The sequence below is a fragment of the Felis catus genome, chromosome A2 (assembly GCF_018350175.1).
Source record: "Felis catus isolate Fca126 chromosome A2, F.catus_Fca126_mat1.0, whole genome shotgun sequence".
In the NCBI taxonomy this organism is placed as follows: Eukaryota; Metazoa; Chordata; class Mammalia; order Carnivora; family Felidae; genus Felis; species Felis catus.
In genome coordinates this window covers 8,319,770-8,335,076 of record NC_058369.1, presented here as the reverse complement: position 1 = coordinate 8,335,076, position 15,307 = coordinate 8,319,770, and the positions used below count along the sequence as shown (strand labels likewise).

The window sequence follows — 15,307 nt, the reverse complement described above, 5'->3', positions numbered from 1 at the left end:
TGCCTTATGCTTTAAGGGGCATGGTGGGGCACCCCCTTCCTTTAGAAAAGTGTAAGGACGTAGGACCTTCCACGGAATTCCTAGTGTGTAGAAACCAAGGCTCCAGGGAACCACACCCCATAGGCCTTACTAGGAAAAGAAACACACAGCACACCAGGCTGCCTCCCCACAAATAATAGAAACTCATGTGTCTGGAGACCCGCCAACATATCCCAAGGAAAGTGGGACAGAACCACATTTACAGAACATTTGCTGTAAAACGAATGATCCTCTTGGGGGGCTCTGTTGCTGCAAGCCCTAAATCCTCTCTCATTTCAGCATAGCAGGGACAGAGGGAAAGAAACGCTACTCTCCCAAGGTGTCTGCTATGATGCTAACAAATTCAACTCTTAAAAATTGGCTGGCTCAGTTGGTTAAGCATCTGACTTCGGCTCAAGTCATGATCTCGTGGTTCATGAGTTTGAGCCCTGTGCAGCTTGGAGCCTGCTTCAGATTCTTTGTCTCCTTCTCTCTCTGCCCCTTCCCTACTCGTGCTGTCTCTCTTTGTCTCTCAAAAACAAATAAATGTTAAAAAAAAATTTTTTTTTTAAAAGGGGCGCCTGGGTGGCTGAGTGGGTTAAGTGTCCAACTTCAGCTCAGGTCATGATCTTACAACTTGTGAGTTTGAGCCCTGCATCAGGCTCTGTGCCGACAGCTCAGAGCCTGTAGCCTGCTTCGGATTCTGTGTTTCCCTCTCTCTCTGTCTCCCCAACTCATGCGCGAGCATGCTGTCTCTCAAAAATAATAAACATAAAAAATAAAAATAAAAAAGTCAAATAGACCAGACTTAAAGTTATCTTTCTTGGGCCCCCCGATAACCTCATAGTAGAGTTCTAGAACTGCTAACTTTGAAAATAAATGAAACAAGAGCCATATGCTTGGAATGAGGGTCCTGGGGGTCTGAAAACTGGGGGCTCCTCCTGGAAAAGCCACAATCTCCTTCAGAAGGGCTTCTGTCTCCACTGGAGCCAGGGAGAGGGGGCCTCGTGGATGACAGTAAGGTGGCCCCAGCTGACCTGGACCTGCCCATGGAGACCCTCAGGACTGGGAACCAGCTGGCTGGGCCAGAAACACTGGTGGCCCCAGGGAGCCCAGCCACCGAGGGCAGTGACACTCCTCATTAACCTCCAACCTCTGCAATTGTGTCCCATTCCTCAGTCACCAGGTTCTAGCCATGCAGCCTCATTCAACAGAAAACATGACCTGTCCATAAGCCCCCCTCAAACCCCAACAGCACAGGAGGCGTGCACTGGGAGCCGGCTTGGAGACTTCATCAAGCAATGAACACCTGGTTCCTTGGGCCAATGTCTGGTCTTCAGGCTGACAATGCCATCCCCAGCCATATAGACATGGAGAGACGTTAATCACAGCGCTTGTTGAAAACAAAGTATACAGAATCTGACTGTGTTGCTGTTTTAACTAAAATCTTCTGAGACTGCTGCTACCCTTGGGGTGAAAGCTGATCTCTCTAGAAGGACCAACAGGACCCTTGGGACATGGACCCAGCGCCACAGCTACCTCAGGGCCATATTCCTTGCTGTCCCCTCCCTGGACCTGAGGCACAGGGTCAGGAAATCCCCGAGCGACTCCCCAGAGTTCACTCCACCCTTCAGTTTGGGCACCGGGGCCGCTTTGCCCCACGAAGACATGGCCTCCCGCCCTGGCATCCAGCGCAAGCCTGGCCCGCTGTGGGGGGCACTCAGCGGACACCTGAGAGAAGCCAGCCGAGCCTGGGACTGTCCACTTGGGCAAAGTTCCCATGACCACGGCCCCCCTCCCTGCCTTACCTACCGCCAGCACGGAGCCAACTGCACACACACACCTTTTCCCCAGTCATGGCAAAGGGCGCGTTGAACCACTGCTCGAAGGTGCTGCAGCTCTTGAAGATGGTGGGCAGCAGGAAGTTGAGGAGCGCCCAGAGCTCGGGCAGTTTGTTCTGCAGCGGCGTGCCCGTCAGCAGCAGGCGGCGGGGGGCCACGTAGTGCGTGTTGAGGACCTGCGTCAGCTTGCAGTGGTGGTTCTTCATGCGGTGGCCTTCATCGACGATCATGTACTTCCAACGGATCTGCGGGGCCCCAGAGCAGGAGGTTGTGTGGCGGGGGGGGGGGGGGGGGGCACGGGAAGCAGCAGGGTCGCCCCTAGTTTACCAAGAATGTCCCAACTCTCAGGCAAGCCTCCAGCCGGAACAGCAGATTTAGGTGAAGAACATGGGCGTAACAAGTTCCCCTGACAAGCGACAGCCACATAACAGGGCCTCCGTGAAGCAGGCGGTGCAGTCAGACACACAGAAGACATGCCCGTGACCCGCTGTCGGGCGAACGACGCACTTTGCAGGAAAGCACTCTGGTTTCCCCCCAGATTACATATGCTTGGACGCAGCACAGAAAAATACTACAAATAACACACCTCTCGCCGATTAGAGGGCCCTGGGCTGGGGGTGGGGGGTCTACAGGGGACGTGGCTCAGAAGTGGGTACATTTTCCAACCACCAGGCTGTGCCTCTCAAGGCAGTACTAGTACAGGTAAGTTCAGAATGGGAGCTCCGAGGGGCTGGGGCTGTGCCCAGAGCCTGCTGGTGACCACAGGACCGACAGACACTGGCTCGATGTCCAGCCTCACGGTGAGCCTGAGTCTGCAGGACACCGTGACGAGCCTCCCAACTGCTCCGTGCTTCAGCTCCGCCCTCCCGTGGACACAGTGACGCCTGAGACAGGCGATGCGTGTCAGGTGACCGGACTGAACAGGGCAGAGCTGACAGGGGCAGGGGAAAGGGAGCCGTCTCCCAGGAGGAGTCCCCGTCACTTGGCCTTGACATCCATTAATGCCGCTGCCAGGTAAGGACTTTCTCAGGCTTGGGACGGGCCAGGCTTTGCAGGGTTGGAAGGGGTGGCCTGCACCACAGGCACGAGGGGAGGAGCCTGCCCATGGACCCCAGCCCCCGAGCACCCGAATCGTCACAGCGACGAAGTCCCTACAGGTGACCTGTGAACACCTCCATCCCTGAGTCAAAAATTCGATCACCCGACCTAACCTGTGCTGGATGGTTAGTGGTCAGAACACCTGCATCACCTTCAGCCTCCAAACCAGGAAAAGTGACCTTTTTGTAGGCAAGGGACCAGGTGAGTTTTATACCCGGGTCAAGGTATGGTCTCAGTGATCCACCGATGGCCTGACTACAGCTGCCTTCACAACAGTGTCACTCAAGAGGCTTCCAGGCCTGCAAGACCCCCAGCAAACACATGCCAGCCCGAGACCGACGGAGCACGAGTCCTCAGCCCTGAATGCCAAAATCATAGCTGCTTTGTGGGCTTGGGTCCTGAGGGCCACGGTGGGGGTGGCACAGCCACCCAGGATGGAAGGTCACGGCCACCGGACCCAGGCAGAGACAAGGCTGGCCTCACCCTTACCCTGCCAGGCATAATGAGGACAGGACTGGTGACGGGTCAGGAGGTACCCTATGTGAGTAAGCTCTTTGGGCAGAAGTCCTTAGAAGCTAGTCTGTATGACACACACACACGACAACCCTGGATCAGGTGCTCCCTGACATCACGTGACTGTCTGGGGCTTGGTGTGTTTTACACAAGGACATACTACCTTTGCAAGGATGTGCTTGTCTTTAATGATGTACTCGTAAGTCGTCAGCAAGACGTTGAACTTGCCACTTCGGAGCTGGGGGACGAAAGCACGCCTGGCTGCTGGAGAACCCTGCGAGGGAGAGAAGGCACGCACGCCTCAGCCTCCTGAGGCCACGGCGCTGACACCTACCTCGCCGGGGCTGCCACAGAAGGGCGCTGGGCAAGGCTGTTGGGCCTGTCCTCCAACTTGTCGCCTGCACTACACCTGCCCCCTGCTCAGTGGCCCATCAGCTCCCTCCTCTTCCCAGGCCTCCTCTGAGGCCTCGAAGCTGGAAACCAGGGCCTCTGCCCCCCCGGGCCTCCTGTGCTTGTGCGGGCGCCGTGAGCACTCCCAGACACGTAGCTCCAGCCTTCTCCCCGGTTAGCAAACCTGCCCTGCCCCTCCCCAGCTCCAAACTCCAAACTGAGCCTGTGACCAGGGCCCCAGGATGTAGACACGGTGCCTTCTCCAGGCTCACGTTCCAGGTTGACAGAGCTTTGTTCGGTCCCAGAAGTTCTTGCCAGCAGAACGATTCTTAGCTCCTTAAATGCACCAAGTTCCCCCTGCCCACACTGTTCCCGGTGTTGGGACCCCCTCCTCCACATCATGTGGCCCAGAGCCTCCCGGCACAGGGTGAAGAGCCTGGACCTAGGAGCCTGGCAGCCAAGGACACAACCGGGCTGCCCTCTCTACTTCAGTTTCCCCACTGACACAAAAGGCACAATGAGTGTCTTCCTCGCGGGATGAACAAATCCCATGTCCCACAGACCACGGTACACTCATTGAGTCTTTCTACGTGAATGGGTTTTAACCAAAGCCGGGGTGACAAGAACAAAATCTTGCAGTGAATGCGCTGATGTCACCGGATGCCACATGTTGAGTCCACGGCATCACTTAAAAAGAAACATCACTGTGAAATAAACGATCCAAACCCCTCACGAATAGCATGGTCCCGTGTGTACAGCACAGGAAAACGTGGGCATACGCACCCTGTGAGTCATGCAAGTGGACTGCCCTCCCCTGTCCTCCCCACCCCTCCCCTGCCCTCATCCACGTCCATCTCTTCAGGCTGTGACGTACCTTGTAGGACACCTTCACCACGGAGGGGGCCCACTTGTCAAATTCGTATGCCCAGTTTGACAATGTGCTGATGGAAATAAGGAAGGGGCAGTCAGGTGCTAATTCATTCATCAACAGCTCCTGTCTAAGCCAATGTTCACTGGGGCACGAGGCCGACTTGGCCGTGATGCTCAAGCTGGCCAAGTAACCGACTGCGTGGGGGACGAGGGGGTGATGCCCTGGGTAGGAGGAGCCTAGAGCGGCCCTGGGCTGGAACCAGTGGCTGCAGGAGGCCAGACCCAGGAGTTGAACCTGGGAACCAGTCCTGTCACTGCTGTGGGGTCCCAGGCCCCTATGAGAACATGCCACGTGTCGTGAGCTGGCTCCCAGGAAAACCGCAGACCCACAGTGGCTCATTTCAGGCTCAGAGCCATGCTGGAGAGTGTGTTCCAGACACCGGGGAGCAGGGGAGACACCACACGTTCTTTGTGCACCTTGAAATGAAAATGGCGGCCCCTGCAGGTTCCTGCCCAGCAGCACACAACGGAGATGAAGAGAGTGTGCCGGCCTCGGGTGAAGGGCTGGGTGCAGGGCAGCAACACACACTCTCGTCTGCTCCTTCATGGGAGGAGCAAGGCCAGGAAGAGTGGGGAGAGAGAGGAAGCAGCCGTGAGCAGGCATGGGGGTGGCTGGCGGGTAGATGAGGAGGCACAATTCACCGGGGACTGTGAGACAGAGCCTCAGGAGGGTGACGACAATAATAAAGCCAAGTTCATAGGGGGTGGGTGGGTTCCCTGGGAAACACTGGGATATACAATTTCCGGCGAGAAAGGGAATTTACTCAAAAAGTCTAGTCTGGTTAGTTTGTAAAGACAGGACTCAGAGGCCGAGTGGCAGAGACTGCTTGTGGCTCAGCCAACTCTCCAGTGCAAGAAGCTCCACTGAGGGTGGTACCGTCTTCATCGTAAACCCCTAGCTCCCAGGCTCCTCAGCAACCAGGGCCAACAGGGAGGACCTAGTTGGAGCCAATGAGATGAAGTTCAAGATGCTGTTGGGGAAAGTACTCAAAGGAGGGAGGAGAAAGGGGGGGGACAATCAGCTGCCCTTCGCCCTGTCCACCACCCTGGGAACCCATATGAAATGACGGAGGCAGTGCAGCCATTTTGCAACCATGAGGTAAGAAGGCTAGAAGCAAAAGTCCTGAGCAAAAAACCTGTCAAAGTGTGGGTCCTGGCATCTTGGGGCCACTGGGCCTGCCTCAGATGGCTTGGCTCTAGGTTACCCCTTACCGAGGATCAGCAAGACTGCCCTGGTCCAGTCTCTCAAGTCTGGATTCTACTGTATGGAGCAATGGCGTACAGTCAAGGCACCAAGAAAGAAGCTGAGGGCTAAAACTTGAGGTGTGGGGAACGTGTGCAGTGGGGGGGGGGGGGGGGGGGGGGAGGGAAGAGCCAAGACAGCTGGGGGCAGGGAAGACTGAGGAGATAGGCTGGGAGACAGAGATCGAGAGGGAGGCAGGACGAGCAAACTCGTTTGTCTCAGTGGGTAGATGTGACAGCTGGACGCTCAATGTCTAAAACAGCTCCCTAGGGCAAAAGGAGCTCTTCTGGCCCAGAGGAGAGGTCATTCCAACGACCAGGCACTTGTCTGGGTGGGACGTGGGTGTAAAAAGCCTGAAGATCAACACACAGCGTCCCTTCGCTGAAGCCAACTTAAAGCACCTTGGGAGAAGTTATTTTGACAGGAAACTGCGCCGCAAGACAAAAGGAACTGGATCTAAACACTGTACTCCAATTGGAAAAGCTGCTTCGCACAGATGAACTACCTGGAAACTGCTGTACGTGCACACACAGCCATCCACGTACACTGCAGATGAACAAGTAAGAAAGCCCAGAAAGAGCTCTGTGGCTGAGGCAGAGACAGCGTTGGACATGACCAGACACAGAAATCACGTTAGATAAACGCGTATATTTATCGCCCAGAGCTGTGCGTTGACAGGGCCCGCTAGCAACGGCACTTCGGGGGCACCAGGCACACCCAGCACCCAGCTCTTCGTCTCTAATACTGACCTCTAAGAAGAGAAACCGGGGCCTCTTCGAAAAAATGGCCGATTCTAGGCCTTAGGCCAGAAGTATACAAGTTGAGCTGGGGGCACCTTTGGGTACCAAAAACAACTAGGTGCCTCGATACCCCCCAATGATGGGGGCCTATCAAAGGGACACAGTAGCCCCAACTGAAAGCTCCCCGCGGTCAAAGCTGGAATGATCCGAGCCACAAGATAAACTACTACTGCTGTATAGACCAAGGTCTAAACTCGGTACCCATGAGTCCACACTGACATAAAACGATTAAGTAGGGGCCCCTGGGTGGCTCAGTCGGTCAAGCATCTGACACCTGATCTCTGCTCAGATCATGATTTCAGTCTGTGAGATGGAGCCCCACGTTGGGCTTGGTGCTAACAGTGCAGAGCCTGCTTGGGATATTTTCTCTCCCTCTCGCTCTCTGCCCCTCTGCCGTGCTCTCTCTCAAAATATATAAATAATGCTAAAAAAAAAAAAAAGTGGTTAAAATGATTAAATAAATTAAATGGGGAGAAGAATTACATCCTCTGTACATAAGAATTCTAAAGAATCTACAGAGCTATTTCTCCCTCAAAGAGGTGGAACTTAATTGCTCGTTTATATGGGCACTGAGCTCGGTGACTATTCCAGAATACAATATGGAAGAGGGAAGAAAGCGTAACTTCACAGTGTCGACACCTGACAAACAGGACCTCACCCTGGTGATCAAGGTCAACATCACCAGTGACAAGGCACAGTGACAGTAACTGCCCCTGATATGATGTCACGACAGGGACACTTTACCCCTGTGTTCTTTAGCCCCCAAACCGAGCATCCTGTCCAAGCATGAAAAAAATCACCGGACAGACAGATTCAGGGACATCCTACAGAACACCAGGCTTGTCCTCCTTGAAACCGTCAAGATGAACAGAAACATGGAAATGTGAGAAGTGCCTGCTGGCCACAGAAGGCCAAGGCTCTGAGAAGCGGACCGCAGTGTGGGGTCCTAGAACAGCAGCCAGATGCCAGGAGAAAAGTAGAGAGAGGGGCGTAAACACTGGAGTTACCAGTGATGTGCCAGTGCCAGCTCCTGACTTGTGACAAACGTACCAGTCACGCGAGATGTTATTCACAACAGGGTAACCGGGGGAGGGCACGCAGGGCTCTCGGTAGTACCTCTGCAACTTTTCTCGAAAGCTAAAACGATTCTCAAGCCAATACCAAGCATGACACAGTGACCGGGACGTGTCGGAAGGAAACGGGAACCAACCTGAAGGGTCTCCACAGGCCAAGTCTGGAATAATCCGACCAAGAAAATAAAGTCTCCATTCTGCCAGTTTCAGGTAAGAGTTACACAAAACAGGGGCGCCTGGGTGGCTTAGTTGGTTAAGTGGCCGGCTCAGGTCACAATCTCATGGTTCGTGAGTTTGAGCCCGGTACTGGGCTCTGTACTGACAGCTCAGAGCCGGGAGCCTGCTTCGGATTCTGTGTCTCCCTCTCTCTCTGCCCCTCCCCTGCTCACATTCCCTCTCTCAAAAATAAATAAACATTTTAAAAAATTTTAAAAAAAGTTATACACATCAGTAAGTACATGGAGAAGGTATAGTTCTTCCTTACAGTGGATCTCCCACGGTGTGGGAGGTGCACTGGAAAGAAAACCACCATCAGCCCTTCCTGCTGGGGTAGGTGTCTCAAGCCAGACTCATCTGATGGATGCAGAAATCTCTGGGCAAAGTGTGATGAGAAATGGGACACTTCCATGGACTCTAAATGCCTCCCCACCAGGGACTTCTGAATCACAAAGGAAAGCTCCTAGGATCACACGGGGAAACCAGCAGGCACCACATAACAGAGACCAAAGTTATCCTCTCCCTTGACCGGGCCTCTCAATCTCTCGTGCCTCCTGAAACATGGCCCCAGGAAGGGCACAGCATCCCTTCTCGGGGATTCTTACCAGACTTTCAGGGCCAGGCATCCAACACAAACAAAGTCTGAGGGACAGCCTACTAACGCCCGAGCAGAATTCAAGTGTCGACATCATCGAGGATGAAGACGGACTGCAGAAATGTCACAGACACGTCGCGGAGACACGACAACAAAAGTAGGAGCCTGGACCAGAAAGGGGCCGTCGGTGGGGACATTAGACAACATGTGAATGAGGTCTCTAGATTCGTGACCAGCGCTGCCTTTAGAACTGCCCTGGAGCTGCAAAGATTTGGGAAGCTGGGTGAAAGGCATACAGAAAACCTTTATTCTGATTTTGCAACTATTTATAAATGAAGTAATGTTAAAATGAAAACGAAACACCCACGCTAGAGGACAGCACGCGGGGGTGAACCACTCTGGTAGAGATGAGCTCACACCTTACACCTTGGGCGGAGGGGCCCCAAAAGGGGGGACTTCAGTCCCTGGTGGGCCGAGAGACGGCACATGGAGAAATGCAACAGAAAGCTGAGAAGTTGGGTCTGACCGCGGGGGAGGGGGAGGCAAGGCCGTCTGTCCACAGAACTGCCGCACTGTGCGAACAGTTCTCCTTCTGTGCAGCTCTGTTCCAGCAGCGCAGCCAAATTCACACGAGTACAAGGAAGGGAAAGCAAAAGGAAGAAATAAACCTGCCTAAGCAGATGCCGGGAGAGTTCTGGGGCCCTCAGCCGTGGCTGCGTGGCCTCTGGCAGCCTGGCCATCTTCAAAGCGGGAGGGTATTTCCTGTGGGATCGGCGCCTGAGCGCTCAGCCCGGACAGCCGATTCGAGGATGAAGCGGTCACTGCTGAGTGCTGGCGGAAGGCAGGGGGTTTCCCTCCAGGGCCAGGCCAAGCGCGTACACAGAGGCCTGGCCACATCAGGGTGGACCGTCCCCTGGCGTGGGACTGGTTTGGTGCAGGACATGAAACCGGAGCCGGGGTCAATGAGAACCAGCCCCAGGACTTCTAGAAAAGCTCTGGGGCGGGTGAACCATGCTGTGGCAGTGCTGACCTAGGAAGACGGACGCCCACGGCAGCTGGTGAATCTTGGCCCCACATGGCTGCCTGCCGGGAGGAGGAGGTGGTCAGCAGTGCCAAGAGGTGGTGAGTAAGAGCCTCTTCGGGACTCGGTTGGAGGACCCAGAGCCTACCACACTAAGTGCCGGGGTTGCCAGAGCCAGGAAGGGAGGTGGACCAGAGGGCCCCGTGCCCCGGGGAGGAAGAGGTAGTAATATTTCCTCAAATGGCTCTCGTCCACTCTGCTAGCGGGAGCCGGTCTGGCTCCCGCAACACCTTGTGTGCAATGTGCTGGTTGGTGGACTTGAAGAGCACTCCAAGGTCATCTTGTGAGAGCTGCCCCAATAGGGATGACAGGCGGGCCCTCCATCACCCACTCTTCTCCCATCCTGCCCCTGGAAACCAGAGGAAGGATGCTGGGTGCTAAGTTGTGTGCCCCCGCCCAAGTCCCCTCAGAATGGGTCTGTATTTGGAGACGGGGTCTTTCAAGAAGCCATGAGGTGACGTGAACCCGAGCCGCGTGGCCTTCCCGCTGGACCCTCCCAGAACCCCCGGGGACGAGAGCGCTTACGAGAGAGGTACTATGATGAGAAAGGGCCCATTGATCCGCTTGTGCTCCATGAGGTACGTGATGAGGGCGATGGTCTGGATGGTCTTCCCCAGGCCCATCTCGTCAGCCAGGATGCCGTTCAGATTGTTGTTGTACAGAGACACCAGCCACTCCAGGCCTTTGATCTGCATGGAGAGAGGCAAGCGGCCGGGACTGAAGCCCGAGTCGGGTACGAGAGCATTCCCCGGGCTTCAGAGACTCGGCCCGGCCAGGCACAAGTCTGTCCTGGCCACGAACCACCCGTGGTCATCGGGATTTTTGGTATTTCGCTGTCAATCAGCCCAGTCCTTTCTTACTTATCCTTATCCTCAGCAATCACTCCTGCAAAATCACAGGGTTGCCGTGCTGGTGATATGTGTCTACAAAATCTCTTTTTCTGGTCCACATCCGAACAGCTAAGTTTCTATCTGGAACGGCCAACAGAAAGCAGGGCTACCGGCTCCCGACACTGAAGCTCCCTGCCCTCACTGCCTCGCTGCAGGGCTCCGGGGAACATGCACCGAGCACCCGTGCGCCCACGCCTGGGCCCGTCCTGGCTTGGCCACTCCCGAGTTGTGTGATTCTGCAGAATCACTGCACCTCTCTGTTCTTTGGTTGCCCCCCACGTCCGCCAAATGTGGAGATGGAAGCATGCACTAAATAGGGTTGTTTAGCGCTTAGAAGAGAACAGATAGCAGCCTCCTGTTCTGCCCGGCATACATTAAGCACCCAGCAGATCCAGATTTATTGCACAATTTCAACTCCTCCTGGAGGCTAGGCTAACAGATCAGGAAAACGGAGGTTCAGAGGGGAAGAGCGAATGTCCAGAGACAAAGACTGGAATGTGACTTCGGCAGCCACCCACACCCTGGAAACCCCAGGAGTGCTGTGTGGATGTGCCCCTCCGACCTTACCTGGTACTGTTTAAGAACACCATTGACCATGAGCGCCGACTGCTTATCCACTCTCTCGGTGACAGCATGGGCCACGGCGTAATAGGACTGCAGGCCCCGTGCCAGGGCCTGGGACACACCGTACTCGTCATCAACATCTTGCTTGGCATTCCTGGGAGTTAAGATGGAAACACCGTGAGGACACACATTCCCACCTGTGACGACATGCTTCCTGCCCAAAGACCCACGGCCTGACAGCCATCACATAAGCCGAAGTGCAGCCAGACAGTCTGAGGGAGGGCCAGGCAGCAACTACTAATCCAGGGGGGCCCAAGACTGGGCTCAGGGGCCGTGGGTCCCGACCCCACATTCCCAGAACAGTAATCAAGTCACTGCCACATCACAGAAAGAGTGCATCATTCAGCCAGAGGCCCGTCCTCCAGCCCATTCTCTCTACTGAGCACTCGTGAGGCTAAAATGAAAGCGCACACTGAACAGCCTCACACAAGACCAGAATCATTTATACTGTGGCTGTTTTATGATCTAACCTGGAATTCTTTTAAAAAGTGACTTTATTTTTTATTTAGAGAGGGCAAGAGAGTGCACGTAAGCACACGCATGTGCAGGGGAAGAGCAGATAGAGGGGGAACGAGGGGGAGAGAGGGGGAGCGAGGGGGAGAGAGGGGGAGAGAGAGGGGGAGACAGTGAATCCCAATCAGGCTCCGCACGGTCAGCGCGGAGTCCACCGCGGGGCTCGAACTCACAAACCGTGAGATCATGACCTGAGCCAAAATCAAGAGTCAGACGCTTGATCGACTGAGCCACCCAGATGCTCCTAAAAAGTGACTTGAAACTATTACATTTCATGAATGTGACAGACACACGTGATCCGACTTCTGTCACACTGTTTTATAGTGTGCTGTGGTTTCTGGTTTTCTATCTCCTTAAGAATCTGTCAGTGAGCTTAGTGGGCTTTTCCCTATTTCTCTAAGGATTTCAAAGGACTGCATGTTTGCTCTAGATGAATGTTTGTCATATTTAGAGCGTACACAACTCTCAGTTCTCAGTTTCTTTTCAAAAGCATCCATTGATTGCGTACCATAAGCAACAACTACATTGATATATTAGCTGTACTTGTGCTTCTAAGGGCAAAAGATGAGAAATAACATGAATGCCCGCCACTAGGGACGGGCTAACACGTGAAGATGTAACACACAACGTCACTGACGACACTGTGTACAGACACAGCGTCACCTCCAAGAGAAAACTTTCGGTGAAAAAAGCCAGGGGCAGAAAAGTGGGCCTGGATAGATACACGTGTGCCAGTAAAAAGAAACGCATGCACACCTTTTGCTTGCTGCTGCACGAACTGTCTCTGAAGACACACGACGCTGGAAACAGTCTCTTCCAGGGAGGGAGTGGGGTGGGGAGGGCGGCCTGGGGACCCAGCCTGAGGTGGCTGTTGTTGTACAACTAACTACCTCTTAAGCACAAGATGAACCATGTCAATGGATAGACTGACTATTCAATGCCTATGAAAGTGACTGAAATCCGGAGTAAATCCACTTGGTCTGTTTACAGTCCCTAATGTCTGCTGTCTGCGGGCTGGACAGCAGGGAGGGCCGTCCGTAGAGAGGCGGGAGTCCTGACAGCCCTCTGCTGCCACCCTGAAAAGGGGGCTGGCAGAGTAGGAGGCTGGGGAGGGATGCCTTACTCAATGATGTGCCGGGCGTCTACCTCCGAGACGTCATCGCTGTCTGGATCTGGAATCTTCTTCTTCTCCTCAACAGGCAGGGTGGGAGGCTGTGCTGGCTGCGGCTGTTCCTCTTCCTCCTCCTACCAAGACACAAGCCCACGTCACCTCAGGCCACCCCACAGGGACAGGCAGAGGGCTCCCAGGGGGAGAATGCTTTTGGGAGCAGGCGCTGTTTCCATGCCCTCTTACTATCCCAGAATGTGTCATGCCTCCTCTTTGCTCTTCTCCCCAGTGCTATGATTTTTAGTTTTCCTAGCAGAATACAGACACTTCTCTTTAAGGCTACCTCAAGGGACTCTGGATTCTTGTTACTAGGAGAGTAGATTCCTCCCGCACCGTGCCTTCCCATCACAAAATGCATACTACCAAGCTTATGCCTTGTCCGACCTGATACTCAAAGCCATTTCTGATTTGCTTCTCTTGGATTTTTCTAAGTATTAAACACTCGATAGCAAATTTTTGACATTACTGCTCCTGACTTACTTTAGGCTTTATCGACATGGCTAAAACGTCTGCGCTAGGTCAAATAACGCTGTTGATGATAGGCATCCTAGTTTACCAAGCGGTTTTCTATGAACTTGTAAGTTAGGTATAATAATAAATCAGTTACTCTTCATTACTGGGATTTTTCAGCCTTTATGGAGGACGTGATAAAGGGATTTTGTGTGACATATTGACAAAACACACACGAATGTACTTCCCCATGTGAAACCATCCTCGTATTCCCTGGTAAATCAAAGTGCCAGTAGATAATTGTCTTTATGTACAACGGGACTGCGATAAAACTAAAAGGTATCTGTGATGAATCTACTAATTAATTCCAATCAAAATCCCGTGGGATGTCCCCTGGAGAATGCAAAATAACTTTATAAATCACTCGGAATAATGAACAGGTGATAATAGCACAAACATTTTGGGTAAAAAAAAAAAAAGATCATAATTGGTACAGACTTTTCCTAGCTGACATACTATGTCTGGAATTAAAATAGGGGTGGGACCTCCAGCTAAGTCTGAGGGAGGAAGTCCACAAATTCGCTCCTGGAAAACCATCTTCAAAGCTGAACAAAATTGGCAAGAGCAACCATTTCGGAGCTCTGGGGGCCTGAGAAGTATTAATGCTTGAGAAACCGCTGAACGTCGGGTCAGAAGAGTGGGAGACGGTAGCATTCTCACTTGGGTCCGCTTCCATCTCTCCGTCCCCCAGCTCCACGTTGAAGGTTCTGCCAGGGCGGCCAGGCCAACAGCACCGGCAGCTGAGTCTGATGGGGACGCGGTCATTTCGTAGCAGGGGGCACTGCCCCTACCAGCCGCTGGCACTGCTGAAATAAAGTGGGGTTGTTTGCCAGCTTTTCTACTTTGGTCGGGAAAGCGCATCACGGGCTGAGCCCGTGACCAGGTGCACAGAAAATGCAAAAGGACCCCACAGAAAGTAAAAGCCAGGGTGGACCTGAAAATGGCCTGAACCTGGAATGTGTTCCTTTATACATTCTATCCACCTGCCAGAGACAGAAGCTGTATCATTGGCTCAAGAGGTCCGAGCACAATCACTGCCTAATCACTGGATAACTACTAAGTTACAAAAGAACATGGCCTATTCCTAGAAAGCCAGAATTAAAAATGAAAATGAGAAAACAAAAAAAATAAACTGAGCAGAGACACCAAAGGTAGCACACGCCACCAGAGCAAGAATTTCACAGATTTAGCCCAAGTAAGTTACTAAACAAACACCACCACCAAAAACCACCACCCAGGGGTGGGAGTCAGAATACAGCGTAGCTAAAAATAGGTTTCCACTAAACATTAGAAGACAAGCGAAAGAGGAAAGGGTGATTACAGTATTCAGTGAAAAAGCAAATGAACCTGTCTCTTTCCCCAGATGTTGAACTTAGCATATAATCTGTGAAGCAATTATTATTACAAATATGTTCAAAGAACCATGGGAAACCATCTTTAAGCACGGTAAATCAGCAAATACAGAATCTCAATAAAAGACAGCAAGCCCCAAATTGGATGAAAAACACGAAACTACCCAGCCAATACTCTGGTGTCTCTTCAGACTGTATAAATCTTTTGCCTTTTACTAAAGATTTCCGTGGAAACTACCCAGCCAAGAAGCTGAACAAACACTAAGGAGAATAAATATAAAGAGAGTTCACCATCAATCTGCTAAAAAAAAAAAAAAAAAAAAAGCCAAGGACAAACAATACTGAAAGCAAGAAAGAGAAAAATGAACCATCAAGTACAGAGGAGCGTCATTACAATTAGTGGTTAAATTCTCATTTGAGACAGAGACCAGAAAGTAGTGCAATGACACGTG

At 52.8% G+C, this 15,307-nt stretch overlaps 1 protein-coding gene and 1 non-coding gene across 2 annotated transcripts in view; one reads left to right on the top strand and one right to left on the bottom strand.

Moving 5' to 3' along the window:
- SMARCA4 (SWI/SNF related, matrix associated, actin dependent regulator of chromatin, subfamily a, member 4) overlaps nt 1-15,307 on the bottom strand; it is an 89,659-nt gene that overhangs the window by 33,973 nt on the left and 40,379 nt on the right. Inside the window, 6 exon segments of the mRNA XM_019817553.3 lie at nt 1,862-2,104; nt 3,634-3,744; nt 4,735-4,801; nt 10,324-10,487; nt 11,256-11,406; nt 12,949-13,070. Coding sequence (XP_019673112.2) covers nt 1,862-2,104; nt 3,634-3,744; nt 4,735-4,801; nt 10,324-10,487; nt 11,256-11,406; nt 12,949-13,070 — 858 coding nt within the window.
- On the top strand, nt 15,028-15,144 carry LOC111559686. The gene has a single exon (XR_002740794.2). It is a non-coding gene; the product is annotated as a U5 spliceosomal RNA (small nuclear RNA).